Source organism: Rhamphochromis longiceps, linkage group LG7 (genome assembly GCF_057381845.1).
Source record: "Rhamphochromis longiceps isolate RC_006_pf linkage group LG7, R_longiceps_female_GT1.1, whole genome shotgun sequence".
Taxonomy (NCBI): Eukaryota; Metazoa; Chordata; class Actinopteri; order Cichliformes; family Cichlidae; genus Rhamphochromis; species Rhamphochromis longiceps.
The window spans coordinates 68,555,508-68,570,779 of NC_140563.1; the positions used below are offsets into that span (position 1 = coordinate 68,555,508).

Below are 15,272 nucleotides of genomic sequence, written 5' to 3' on the forward strand. Positions count from 1 at the left end.
AGTAAGATGTTCTGGCTTTACAGAGGGCTTTCTCATAAAGCAACAAACAGTTTCTCCAGGCTAAATGATGATCTTCTAAATTTGTGCTGCGCCATTTCCTCTCCAACTTACAAGTTATCTGCTTTAGGCTACACAGAAACTACACAGAAAACTCTGTGTAAGGCCCAGGTGGACGATAGATGATAACAAGTCAGACTGGTTTCTGAGTTTTACAGCTGGGGTGGACGAGGCTAAGCATCAGGCTTTCAAATGAATTAAAAGTCTGTCTGGGTCTTTGGTTGATTAATAAGCTGGTGTGGAAAATTGCTGCCACACCTCCCCCTCAGCCTGTGCTTCGAGGTTTCTGGTAGTTAGAATGACTCGGGGGTGTTGATTCATTTAAACTAACATAATCATCCCGCTGCAACCAGGTTTCTGTCAGGCAGAGTAAATCGATTTGTTGATCAATTATTAACTCATGTACTAACACGGACTTGGAGGAGAGAGACCTAATGTTTAATAATCCACATTTCACTGTTTTACTCTTTGGTGCAGTTGAGGATACTGTATTGTTCTTTCTTTGTGATTTTTTTATGTTTATGTCACAACATCAAGCAGCACTGAGTGGACGAGAGCATCAGGAGGTCGACCCTGTGACCCGGTGCAGAGGGAACGCTCGGCGTTTGTAATGCTGACCAAACAAAACCATGTGGGAGATTCAGTGTCAATGATTCGTACCATCTGAACTCGTGGGGTAACATTTTTGAAAATGCTATAAATACAAAGAAATATAATATAAATACTCTTTCTGCCACGATGCCACGTCACTGTTTGAAATTGGATTTTTAATCTTAATTAGATGTTTTTACCTGGATAAATAAAGGTACTGTACTGGGATAAGAAATAATAAAGTCCATAGCGTGAAGGCTCTTCTTCTTTGAAGCCTAATGGCAGCTGGTAAACCAACTTAAAGCCACATTACTGCCACCTACTGGAGCGTGGGTGGGAAAATAGCAGGAAAAAATAACTACGTTGTCTCCTTCAATCCTGTAACGGGAAGATATTCAAATGAAAGATTTTGTAATTCTGTGTTGCTGTCCTAAACAAATTCCTCAGGTTGCTAAATATAGCCACTAATTTCTTCTCTCTCCCTCACACGTGTATGGGGGAGGGAAGTTGACCTGTTGGGTACCTCAGTTCAACTTCTCATTAAAACAGGCTAATTGGAAACACCTGCAGTAGGAAGGACCTATAAAGACAGCAGCATGTCCTGAACACTTGACTCAGAAGCACACTGGTGTTTGGCTGGAGTAGCTGACAGGGCACGACTGCATGCACAGTCTGGTTGGAGGGTTTGTGAGGACACAGCGAGTGCAGCTGCAGCAGTCATGGCTGTTCGGTTCCTCATTGCAAGGTACCACGTTTAAATGTGCTTTCATGATCTACACTTCCTGTACTCAAATGTGGACCTTTGTCTGGTTTTATCTTTACTGTATTTGTGCTGTTTGACAGGTTTTTACTGCTTTATGTTTTGAGTGATGTGGACTACTCCTCAGCTTTTCCAGGAGGTGAGCCTTACTTGCATCTTGTTGTTATGAATTTTGTCCAAAGCCTGTAGCAAATAACATTTTCAGCCTGTGCTGAAACAACCTGCTCCACAGTTAAAAAAAAACTATAACAACTTACTGCCTTACCTGAAGAGTCCAGCAAAGTCATGCCTGCACGCAGAACCTGGAGCATCTCTTTAGAAAACACTTAATCATTCTTTAGATTCAAGATTATTGGGGAAAGTATGAAGGCCTTCAGTGGGTACTAAACGGGAGACAAAACAACCTTGGAAACAGCTAATATTCTAGCGCACATAATTAATACATTACAAGTCTTTGAAAGCTGACTGTTAATGCCACTAAATGGGTCTGCAGTCTACCTTTGTAAGGACAACGCAGCCAATGGGCTAAAGTTCTGTCATGTCCAAATCAGCAGGTTAAATTTGGTTTGCTTTGGAAGCAGAGAATTGAAGTGGATAAAATGTATCAGACACTGAGAAATGTCACCAGAAGACTCTAAAGAATTGAATGTTTCTGATGCTAGAGCAACGTTAAACTGGAAATGCTGATTAGATCCAGTGGTGGGACAAAGTATTCCAGACCAAACCAAAAAGCCAGGTTTTCTTCATCTAAACTGGCTTGACATCTAAAACGCCAGTTGAAGGTGACTGGTGTTAAGGTTCTTGGTGTTTTGTATGCAGCACATTTCCAACAAAGTGCTTTACAGACTAAAGTGTAAAATGCACAACAATAATAAAAATTTTTAGAATAATAAAATAAAAATATAAAATGATACAATAAGATAAACATCTGCAGCAACAGTGACCAAAGCTGTAAAATTTGATGTTTGGGTCAACATGTGCTGAAAGTCAGTCCATTAAAGCTGTGTCTTTTAGAAACGTAAGATGTTCCAGTGTTTGTGCAGATCCAGTATTTAGAGGCAGGGGTGTCCAACTCCAGGCCTCGAGGGCCAGTGTCCTGCAGGTTTTAGATCTCACCCTGTGTCAACACATCTGAATCAAGTGATTAGTTCATTACCAGGCCTCTGGAGAACTTCAAGGCATGTTGAGGAGGTAATTGAACCATTTGAATCAGCTGTGTTGGATCAAGAACACATCTAAAAGAAGGGGTTTGGTCGTTTTCATGATGTAAAAACACAACTTGGATCCTGTAAGGAAGCCAGTGTAGGGAGGCTAGCACTGGGGTTATGCTCCATCAGTTTGATACCTGTCAGCAGACAAACGGCTGCATGTTGGCCCACCTGAAAATGGTAAATTGAGGACTGGTCCAAACCAAAAAGTGGAGAGAATCGCACTAGTCCAAACTGCAACTGAATGAAAAGATGGTAACAAACAGCTAAATCCTCTTCATGGCACTGAAAACTAACCCTTTGTAAAGTTTTAAACACAGGGAAATATCTGTTTATGTAAATGCTTTCGGGAAGAAACTGAAATGACTGATTCTAGAAGCAAATTTCACTTGCTTGGCCCACGTCGTCATTTTAGGGTTGACAGTGTTTTAGTAGGTAAAGGTGAATGGCTTGGCCAGTTGAGCTGCGGTTTGGGGACCGCAAAGGGTACTGGCAGCGGCTCCCAGGCCTGGCAGATCCCCTGTGTACTAAATAGATGTGAAGAAGATAAAGAATTTAAAAAAGGGGAGGCAGGGTCTGTGCAAAAAGGTTTCTTTAGCTGCAATCATCTGCGTTTCTTGCCGCCTTACAGATTAGGAAACAAATTTTGGTCCACTCAGAGAAGACCTCTGTCAAATTTAAGTCACTTTCCTCCTGTTAAGATAAATGTGCATCAGTATACTGAAAAACTGTAGATGTGGTTTTTTTTTGGTTTTTTTTTTAGCTTGGTTTAATCTGTATTCTTACCCATGTTCTCTCTCAGCCACAAGTCCTGTGCAGCCTAGAGCGTGGCAGGGTGGAAGAGAGGAACACAATGTGTATGGAAGTCCTCGTCCTTTCCAGTACATGAGGGCTCTGCGGCCGACAGATCCAAAGATCAACCCTAATGTGCACGATCAGGTCCAAGTCCAATCCCCGAGATTGTATCAGCCACGCTCCAATATTCCCGCCCACAGACCCATGGAAACGTATCCGCTCCAGCCTCAAGCACACAGAAACCACCTTGTGGCCAAGCCCAGGAGCTTTGACTTGAGCCTGAGGATTCCTTTTGCTCAGTCTCGTGATGGTGCTAATCCTCCTCGGTACAGACCAAGCGGCTTTATTATTGACAACAGTTTTAATAATCCCGGCAGACGCCATGGCCATGACGCTTCCAAGCTGGGCTACCAGTTCAGCTTATCCGTTCCCTTTTCACGAGGTTCTCCACGCCGCCAGGAGCATCATGGCGGACATCAACACAGGCCTGAGGAAGATGATTTGGGTCACCAAAGACCGCAAGTTTATGTGCCGGCCCATACAAGGCCGCACCCCAACGAGCATCATCATCGTGATGAAGGCCGCCCTGGTCGGGACTCTGCATTTCCAGAGCCAGATGGACTGGAACGCCCATCAAGGCCGCGCCATCCTCAGAGATATGTCGACCCTTACAGTGGCTACTACAACTACCACATGAATCCTACGTGGAACGACTACTGGTGGTATTACCATGGACCTCACTGGGGTCATGTAAAGCATCCATCTTCTGACCCTTGGCCAAATTTCCATCGGTCAGCTTCAGACTGACATGGTGGGTCACTGGTTTTTGGCTATTACAACATGGCATTTCTTGATGGTTAAAACCTGTTCCTCATATTTCTTCCTCCTTCACAGCTCTACAGTGCAACAAGGATCTCCTGTATTTATCTAAAATAAAGTGTGAAAGCTCTCCTGCAGTTTCTCTCGTCTTCTGTCAGGTTGAAAGAATAGCTGAACACTTGGGTTGAGGTTGCTCTTTAGAGCTAATGACATTCATGTGTTTGCAAGCAACAAGTCTATGCCCGAATGTTAAAAGCCACTGACTCTGCAGCTCATTAAATATTTGGGTGATGTACATTTTGAACTGCATCTAGAGATGTAACTGAGCCCAGTATTTCACAATTATCGCAGGCACTCCAATTTATGTAGAAACTCCATTCGGCCATCGAATGACACTTCAGTCGAATTCCTCCTCTGAGGAGTCTCAAGCTAGGATCGCTGCCTGCCAAGACACAAGATTAGCCACCCAAACTGTCAGTTTTGGCAGACTATTGAATAGTTTCTCACATCTTAAACTTGTTCTCCAGGACAGTTCTTGGCTGCAGAGGATGACTTGAATGTTTAAAGTTTTCTCCCTGGTGAATAATGACAAAGAGATTTAGGTAAGATGATTCTTCTAAGGGTTAAATGAGACCTGTCCCCTCCTGAGCCTTTATCAAATGCAGTGGAGCACTGAGGTTTGGCAGTTGCTGAAAGAAGACGTTCTGCTGCACCCAGTCCAGATTGGCTGGCCTTGGCTAAATCCCTTTAAGCAAAATATGTAATTCTCAGATTATAGTATTCACCAACATGTTGCCTCTAGACGAGCCCCTAAAATTGAGGCTGTTAAGTTTGAGTGTGCCTGATTTGAAACCTAATGCTGCAGGCTCTCAAGCTTTTAACGCCTGCCACACCACTACTAGCATATCATTCAAGAACCTTGCGTTTTCCTCCAAATCAGACTTGAAAATTAAAGTGACTGGATGTAGCGCAAAACTGTAAGTGGTAGTCTGCTCAGGTACCAGTTTCAGCCCTGTTAGAGGCAATGGACAAAATGCTGATTGGCCTAGAACTGGCAAGAGCTTGAGCAGCCCCACACTTGTGTACGGGTAAAAATGGAGGTTTTCGTTTTTAAAAAAAAAAAAAAAAAAAAATTTCTGTCCACATGTAAATGCTAAAAATGAAATGTTGGCAAATCAGAAGCCTGGGACGGAAAGACTAAAGTACTTCCAAAAAGGTTTTGTTTTCTTGGAAAGGCAGACAAATTTGTTACTTTTCAAATGCCTTCAGCATTTCAAATGTTAAAAGTATTTTGGTTGGTGTAGACTTGCAACTAGGAATGAACAATATAAAGTAAATTTATTCAAAACCACGTTAGGATTGTGGAAGCAGCTGTGTTGACTGTAGAGGCCACATCCGAAGTTCCCTCTGATGTCTCTGTCTTTCTAAACGGACGGACAGTAACTGTGTAAGAACTGCAGATAGTCAGATTAACAGCAACAGTATTTTGTCTCTATCCGCCATTGTAGAAATTAATCTCATGTAAACAATAACATGGCGCACAGCGTCGCGTCGAACAAAGCGCACACCTGTGACGTTCCGTGGCTAAATATCAGTTTTCCTCATCCACACGTAAACGCAAAAACTGAGTATTTGAGATTCTCCACCCTGGCAGGAGTTTTTAAAAATCTGTTTTCAGTTTTACGTGTGGACGAAAGGTGCAAATGCACAGAAAAATCTGCGTTTTCAAAAATACCTGTGTACATGTGGCCCTAGCCTTACTTCAAGTCATCCCTTGGATATGGACAAATATGATAATTTTTCATAGCTAGATGTACCGCCACTAGATGCCATGAGAGATGCCACATTTTCAGCAAACAGCTCTTTGGGAGTTCCATTATTGGTGAAAAATAAAATTTTATGGCTGTCGTTGGAGTTTCTTTTATTTTTAAAGTTGTCTGTTGTGTAGATAAACACTGGCTCATGTGTTAGATGCCTGTTTTATGCTTGACTGATTTGTAGGTCAGTTTTACATTCCTGCAGCTGTGTCCATGGTGGGGGTTTGTTGGTTTTTCACACCAACCACACAAAGAAAATCATCAGATCGGGTGAAGTTGCTTTTTTTTTTAAATAAATAAATAAAACATTTTCTGTTATCACATTTTGGTGAGTCTGTGTGAACTTGAGCTCACTGGGTTAAATCCCAGTGCATCTTATTCTTTAGCCAGAGTGGATCGTCTGCCTCCTTCTCCTCCTGTCCCAGCATCCTTCTCTTTCACTCCACCCTCTGCTTGTCCTCCTTAATTACATCCATGAATCGTCTTTGAGGTCTTCCTCTTTATTGCCTGGCAGCTCTATTTTTGACATCCTTTGTCAGTGTATCCACTCTCCCTCCTCTGTACAAAAAAGAGGAAAAACAGTCTACTCTAGAGTTTGAATCGGATATTAAAATTTTATTCATCTTTCATCAACCTTTTGAACATAGCTTGAAAGCTTTTAGAGCTGTATTCAAACATGTCAAGCTGATTAACGCACACTGTAAATGTGTTCTGTCCCTTTACCATTTTCTGTTCAGTGTTCATTTATTTCTCTCATGATTTTCTCAGTAACGTCAAAATAAAAGCACCCAAGTTCACTGTGTGTATGTTGGAGCCTTTACATGTTTATTTCCTGGCTTGGCCACAGATGACAGACCGACTCATCCTCCTTCAGCTGTTCATGAATTTCCACAGCCAAATCTGGTTGTGGTGATACTTTCAGGTTCTTGTAGTGTGTCGTTGACCAGGCAGGTAAATTAGCTTCAGTTTGTGGTTGAAGGCTAAACAGCACATTCAGTCATGTAGTGTTGCCTCACCCCAAGAACAATTCAGCTATTTAATCTTAAAGTATCTCAAGTCTTTTTTTGTTTGCTTTCTTAACATAAAAAACATATATTTCATACCTCTGATAAATTTGCCTTTAATGTGGCAGATTTATTTTATGTTGGTGCTTGAGCTCAATGCAAGACTTTTATTATTAGTCTTTTATTTCATGTCAAAATGTGTATAAGCGCATAAAACTGTAAAAGGAAAACAATACAGCGCTGTACTGTAGAAGTTAAAATCAAATGTGTTCTTGTTGTCCACATCCCCTCTGGGGCATAGATTCAATCATTCTAACGTCTCAGCCAGGCCAATCACATCAAGTGTTTGCACCTGTGTGAGGCAGAGTTTGCTTCAGCCCAACTTTTCATTAGGAAGATAGAAAAGACACACACAGACAGCCGTGTGGCTTGGATGCTCGACTTTGAGTCTCGTGGGTGTTTAGTTGGAGGAGCTGGAAGTTGGGCTTTCTGGATCCACGGCTGACAGGGCAGCTGTGCTGCACAGTCCAGCTCAGCGCTCGCAGCTGTGAGGACACAGCGACTGCAGCAGTCATGGCTGCTGGCTTCCTAATTACAAGGTAACACATTAAATATGAAACCAAATGGGTTTTATTAGGTCCATTTTATTTACTTGAGTCTACCTTGACTGTGTATTTGTAACTGTTTAACAGATTATTGCTGGTCTGTTTGTTGAGTGAGGTGAACTACTCCTCAGCTTTTCCAAGAGGTAAGCCTGACTCACCTCCTGCTGAGGGAACTAATACAAAAATCTACATGTAACTGTTTTACTCTTTCCTTTATTGCAATATTGTTTTGCTATACAGCAAATGGAGTATCTATAAAGGGGACTTGAGGTGGCACTCTTCTTCAGTCCTGAAATGTAATTTTTACAATCTGAATCTAATAAATGATTAAATATTGTCAGTTAAATACCAGTGTAAGTAAAAAAAAAAATTTAATTAAAAGTAAGCTTTATTCACAGTCCTGTTTCAAGACCATGTACATTGAAACAGGACTGTGTAGAGTATATCTGCAGTATTTTAATGTTATGGAGTTACAGGGTCTAAATGCTCCACACTATTAAATATGAGTTGTCCTGTGCTTCATGTTACGCTGCTTAAAATGTCGCACAGGGAACTAAACAAGAACCTTGTTTAAGCCAACTGTCAGGCCGGTTTATTCTTTATGGCACATCTCTGCTTTGTTCTTGTTCCTCCCAGAGAAACCTCATTTGAAAAAACGGTAATGTAGCTCTGCTGGTATGGGCCAGACGGAAACACAGGAGCAGCCATTTCCCATGAAACCACAATCAAGTTCAACTTTATTTGGATCAGGAAGACCTTTTGTAAGTTTTGCAACACCCCAGCAAGAGACTCGTGAGCCAGTTCATATTAAGCCAAGTTCATCTCTGGCTGAGTCAACAAGGCCTCTCTTAAGCTTTGGAACAACACAGCAGCAGACTTATAAGCCAGTTCGTGTTAAACCTCCAAGTTCAACCATGACTGAATTAGAACAGCCTTTCCTAAACCTTGGAACAACGCAACACGACGGTTATAAGCCATATCCTATTAAACCACAATCAAACTCTGCCATGATTGGATTAAGGCAGCCCTTCTTAAACTCTGCTGGTACAGAAGCACAGGAGAAACCTTATGAGCCATATCCCATCAAACTAAAGTCAAGCTCGACCCTGATTGAACCAGCGAGGCCTTTACGTTTTACATCACCACAGCATCACATTCATGAGCCAGTTCGTGCTAAACCACCAAGTTCAAATCAGGTTGGAGCAGAACGGCCTTTTGTGAACTTTGGAATAACACAACACCAGAGTTATGGGCCATATCTAGTTAAACCACAATCGAAGTCTGCCATAATTGGATTAAGGCAACCCTTCTTAAACTCTGCTGGTGCAGATGCACAGGAGAAGCTTTATAAGCCATATCCCATCAAACTACAGTCCAGTTCAACCCTGGTGGAACCAGTGAGGCCTTTACATTATGCATCACCCCAGCAAAACATTCATGAGCCAGTTGGTGTTGAACCACAAAGTTCAAAGCATATTGGAACAGAACGGCCTCTTGTGAACTTTGGAACAACACAGACTCGTGAGCAACATCCCATTAAACCACAATCGAATTCAAACCTCATTGCATCAGCAAGGCCTTTCCTAAGTTTTGCAGCACCACAGCAAGAGACCTATGAGCCATTTCACATTAAACCACAAAGTTCAACCCCAGCTGTATCAGAGCGACCTTACTTTGGAACAACACAACAGCAAACTTATGAGCCATATCCAATTAAACCACAATCTAGTTCAACCATGGCTGCATCTGCAAAGCCTTTCCTGAACTTCGAAGCACCACAGCAGCAAACTTATGAGCCATTTCATATTAAACCACAATCAAGCTCAGATCGGTTAACCTCAGACTGGCCTGCCTTAAACTATGCTGCTATTGGACACTCACAAGCACAACAGGCTTATGAGCCATTTTACTTTAAGTCGCGGTCAACTTCAACCCACTTTGGATCAGAACGGCCTGCCTTTAACTCTGCAGCTGCACGTCAGAATTATGAGCCGGTTCATGCCAAAATGCAATCTTATGACAGTTGGCCATATTTTCAGGACAGGTCAACGATGTCTTCAAGCCAAATGAGAGTCCAAAGACAGGACTCTGCCAGAAACAAACTCAACAGGAAACGCGACTACCCAAAACTTTTTGATGTGGCTGGAAGTGATGGTCATAACAAACTTGCTTATGTTTAACAAGTTCAGGCTCAAGGTTTTAAATCTGCAATTGTCAAAAACTATCAGAGTTCACAGTTCATCCCTTTGCTTCCAAGACTTCTTTTTTCATATCCAGCCACCAGCCCTTCTGATTTCATCTCCAGTGACAACCAGGATACAAACCCAAACAATCTGGAACCATTTTCATCCTCACCTCTGTTCATCCTACCTAACAACACTTTGATAACAGCCTTGTCAGTTCAATTTGAAGCAAAAAGTACCTGAGGTTTAGGTGAGTCATTACATTCTTGTGATTTGAATACATCTGTGAAAACTGGTATAATGTCTGAATCTCTTGTCTTACAGTTGTGCACTTGAACTGAAGAGATGTTAATCTACTGTCTACTCATGTGAAAGTGCCCATGCTCCATCCTGTTTAAGTCTTTTGATTGGCTGCTCTCAAGACGAAACAGTGACAGTCATGTCTGTGCACTATAAACTGAAAGCAGGTGACAGCAAAGGCTAGAAATATCTAGCTACTTCAACCTGTTAAGCTGACCGAAGTCTTTTTGTTTTTGTTTAATCCATACAAAAAACATGAAGTATAGATTTAGCTCTTGCAGAGCGCAGCTTTCCATGTTTGTGTGGCCGGGTGCACTGATTTTTAGTCTAATCTTGTGCCCTGCAGCTTCACAGCAAAAAGCCTCCAGGATGTCATGGTATTTCACAGAGCTGCAGCCGAGCACAGTGACCTGTAGTTTCTTCAAACTGTATAAATGCAGAGGTGCAAAGAGGCTGTTTTCATGTTTTTGTTGGAGGTTTGAGATTAAAACACTGACAAGTTGTTGCATTTGTTGCATTGGCACTGCATCACTACTAGGACATTAATCTAAGATAAGGTGAAGGAGGCACATCTGGAAACCTCAGGGTTTCCATGGTTGAAGTCAGTCTACAGGCCACAGAGAAGCAGTCTGGCTGGCCAAGAGTTTACCACCATAAAGCATTTTCAGTTAAAGGTAGAGGGATGTCTTGTGTTGTTTCTTGCTTTTTTGTGTTTTAGTTCCTGCATTAGCTCAAACTTTAATTACCAACAGATCCAACAGAGTTGTAAATGGTGTGATTGGGAACATAGTCAGTTACGTGATTGTTACATGGTTTATAACCCTTAGGTCACCATCTTGTAGTCTGACCTGTGGGTTAACCACTTGTGGAAGAGTGGCACTGATGGAAAATAAACGATGTTCACTATCTATAGAAAATTAGTCACTCATCCTTTTTGGTCTCTAGAATTGTATTGAGTGTAAAGCAATCCAATAACATTTCATGGTTATATACTGGCCAACTCTGAAACATTTCTTGCTTTTAGTTTTTCTAAAAGTCACTGAATGGTGGATCTTACCCTTTGTATGAAAAGAAAAAAATTAGTCTCCAAATCTAAGCTCTTCGAGGCTTCCCCCCCCCCCCCCCCTCCCCCAACAATACATCCCTAAACCTTCTTTTTTGTTTTCCCCTAATGCAAAACTGGTTTATGAAGTTATCTGCTCACCACTGGCATTTTTTAATTGTTAGCATAAATAATGAGTCTGCCTAGATTCCCGTTATTCCACCACTGGCGAGTCTGGTGGGGCCCTGAGCGGCCCTTCTACCCGTGTTAATATCTAAGAAATATTCAAACACCAGTGTGTTTTAAACAGTGTAAAGACAAATTGATCACTCTGCTCAGTCATGTCTCGGTCAGAGTTGGACACACTAGACTGCTCTGCTAGCTAAATTAACAAATATAAAATGTTAAAGCAAAAGAGAGAAATATTGTGGTACTGGCTGAAGTTGTTATTCAAATGTCTCCTCCGCAGATGAGGCTAGCCAAGCAGCATTTAGTTATATTTAACCTTTATTTGCTTTACTCACCACGGTCTTGTTTTTTCACACTCCCAGAAAAGTAACTCTCCACTTTCATGGAGTGGCTTTTGTTGTCTTTAGCTTTGTCTAAAGAGAATCATGTGTGATACTTGTAGTGGGAATCTGGTGGCGCCTCCGTGGGAGCTCAGGTTTTTCCCACTGCCACTGCAAACCTTGCACACTGCCTCCATTACTCTCATAGTTTACTTTTCCCTTCTAATTGCAAGTTGGTAACTTTGCGTTTTTGAAACCCAATCTGCTCGTACCCAGTATTTTTATCACAGCGGGGTATAGTGTTGAGGTACCCGTTTAGTTTTTATTAGCTCCAGTGAAAACAGTTCAGAGTCTTTGTCAAATCTCAAGACTCTTCACAAATGTGTCGTCTATTGTATTCAACAATGAGAACTCACTGGAGTAGTTGAAGGAGCAAGTACATCGAGAGGGAGAGGAGGAAGAGGACTCCAACGTAGCTCTTGAAGTGAGGTTACTGCTGCTTAGTGTGCTGGAAAATCACCACCCATTCACACACATTTTAATTGCCCTTTTAAAATTGGCTGACTGTAGATTATTAAAGGTCTTTACTTTTTCACTGGGTTCAAGAGTTGAGGACATGAATATCATATTTACATCCATATCACCAAACCATATAAATTTTCCATTGAAAATAACTAGTCTGAGTACTTGTACAGTTTGCCAGTGTAACGAACACATCTGGCACGAATGAGAGGAAGCCGGTGGACTTTAAATACCTGGAGTCAAACGTCCAAAACAACAGACGGAGCAGAGAGAAGAGGATAGAGCAGGCAGGGCGACATGGGTGAAGACGAGTGTCAGGGGTGTTTTGTGATGGACTCAGAGCAGTGAGAGTAAAAGGAAAGGTTTTTAAGCTGAGAGCGGCTCTGAGAAGTTAAGATGTTCATTGGGAATGAACAGAATTAGAAATGAGTCCTCGGAGGGAAGCTCGGAGTCCGAGAGGTCAGAAATGGTTTGCACACGTGCAGCCGAGGGAGAGTGAATATACCAGATAAATGCTTCCAGACGTAGTGAAGGAGGACATGCATGTTGACGTTACAGAGGAGGATGCTGGGATAGGATGAGACTGAGGAAGATGATCCACTGTGCCCCCCCCCCCCCCCCCAAAAAAAAAGAGGGGAAAAAAAACGAGCAGATAAGGAAAAGTTTGTTGCTGCAGTATCGCGTTTGAAATTCATTACAGTTGTGGGTTTTCCTCAGTGGAATCAATGTAACTATTTCCTGATGAGATCATCATTACAGGAAGCGATGGTTTTGTTCCCTCAGTAAGGAATCAAATGATAAAACATAACAATGATCAGCTACATCGAAATGTCAATGAGGGCAGAACAAAAAGCAGTCATGTTTATCTGTCCAGTTTACCTTGGTGCAGTCTATGCCGGGGTGTCAAACATAAGTCCTGGGCCCACAGTTACCCTGGCAAAAGCTCAAATATGGCCATAGTTTTGTAGTTTTTCCTATTGAGATAGATGCTTACTTCACCACTGACACAACACCTAATAACAGAGTTAGACAAAGTTGCTTTTCCTACTGTCGATCACATAAATGTAATTTTTGTTTTTCATTTTTGTTTGGAAATTAAAAGACTTTTTGGGAATTAATGAAAACTTCAAATTCTGTAATTAAAAATGGCTCTTACCATGAAAAAGCATAGAAAGTGTTTGTCTGACTGGGTGAATGAGGCAAGTTGTGTAAAGCACTCTGGGTGCTCGCAGTGGGGAAAAACTCTATATAAGAACCAGTTACAAGAACAGGCTGGACAATGAACTAGCAGAACTTTTATTTTACATATTTAATTTTACTCGGTTGTCTCACAGTGTAAAATGAGTTTGGTTATACCTGATCTATGGGAAGCATGGCAGAGCTTAAAATGCAAAATCCAATAGCACTGTTGTAAATGACAAAATGAAGGTTAATTAAGTAGACGGTACAGATTTAAACAACATGTGGGGCTTAGTTACATTTTACCTGAACACTGAAGGACACTGCAGTTATCTCAGATTTATATAAGAGAAAACGGATAAACCCAGAGCTTTAAAACCTGCTGGGTGTCTCTGTTTGTTTTTCTGCTTCAAGGTCAGTTCTTTAAACTGCAGAGCTGCAGCTGCCGAACACACAGCCCAGCTTAATTATTTAACTGTTTTAAAAAGGAAGAAGTAATTCAGAGTAATGAGCCTCCACCTTTAAGTGGAAATGGGTCTTTTCTTTGTTATCAAGGTGTCGTAACAGCACTGTTCAGCTGCAGGCAAAAACTAAGAAGTTTAATTCTGGAAAAATAACCAGGTGACATCACAGTGATGTCACCAAAGTTACTCTTACAGCCCAAAACTTACAAACAGTAAGATTCTGGATTTTGTGTTACGGTGGTCCGGAAAAAGACAGAATTAGTCCTGTGAGCAAAATAAATGTTTCAGGTGCTCTGCAGCTCGAATATGACAAGAACGTCTGAGGAAGCTGAGTGACGGTGTTATACTGTGACAAAGCAGCGTGAAGAGATGCAACAAGTTACATCTGTCAGATTAACAACCGTTTGTATCTTTCCATGAATGCATGTAGTATGAGTTAATCTGGTTTATTCCCAACATGATGCAGAGTACGAAAAGAATACATCAGTGAAGTGTTAATACTGTTGTTTCTGAGGACGGGTTGGTTACGTTCTAGGTTTACAGTAGACTAAAAGTTATATTTTGTCACAGTCTCGGGTGTATGTTTGTTCCATAATGTTTCCATGTGGTGGTCGATAAAGTGACGATTCTGCTGTAATCACAGATTGGCACGCTCACGTTAAATTGTTCTAAAGCAAAGACTAAAAGCATCTGATCTTCATTAAATTTGAAAAGATGAAACGTATCAAAATTGAGTATTTTGGTCTAAATAACCCAACATGTGATGTCCACATATGTGGACGCCAGGTGCTAGGAGGTTAAAGGATCTCACACAACAAACTAAATATTTGAAGATCATTTTTAGTTGTCATGCATCATGCAGTAGTAAATATGACACGAATCTCTGTGAAAGTTTGCATTAATCATAGCTTGTATGGAGAGCCTGTGACTTTTAAACAGTGAGGTTGGCATTTGTTACTGTGGGGGAACAATGACGTTCTTCCAGAACGTATTCATAGGGGTGGCCACATCGAGGCACCTGAAAATATTGGGGTGGTACACCAAAAACAGAACAACGGAGGGGAGGGGGTGGCGACGGGAAATTGTGAGGGGCCGACAAAGTGGCACAGTGTGAATGACAACAATTCTATATGAATAAGTAAATGTTTCAGCTCATTGTAGGGTGTCTTCCTCGGTCTTCTGCTCACGTTTACTAAAATTATTGCCAACATGGGGCAGTCTTGCCAGGGGAGGCCCAGTATTTGGGTGGTGGCCAGTGCCCTCCTGACCCCCCCTTCCCATTTTGGGTGATACACGTTTGTGGTGCTGTGTAGCGTCGCCAAGAAGAACTTTCACAGTGATGCATGTTGTCTGTAACTCTGTCTTTTAGCCAAGATATCCAAACAAAATATCCAGTCGATTTTTTTTCTTCTAAATT

General features: G+C 41.6%; 1 protein-coding gene across 1 annotated transcript; it reads left to right on the top strand.

Annotated features, from left to right (window-relative positions):
- The first annotated feature begins 1,269 nt into the window (after window positions 1–1,269).
- Window positions 1,270–4,218, top strand: LOC146666862 (uncharacterized). Its single transcript, XM_085411434.1, has 3 exons — window positions 1,270–1,393; window positions 1,492–1,547; window positions 3,419–4,218. The coding sequence occupies exons 1-3, from the start codon at window positions 1,368–1,370 to the stop codon at window positions 4,216–4,218; spliced, it is 882 nt and encodes a 293-aa protein (XP_085267560.1). The 5' UTR covers window positions 1,270–1,367.
- The last annotated feature ends 11,054 nt before the right edge of the window (window positions 4,219–15,272 follow it).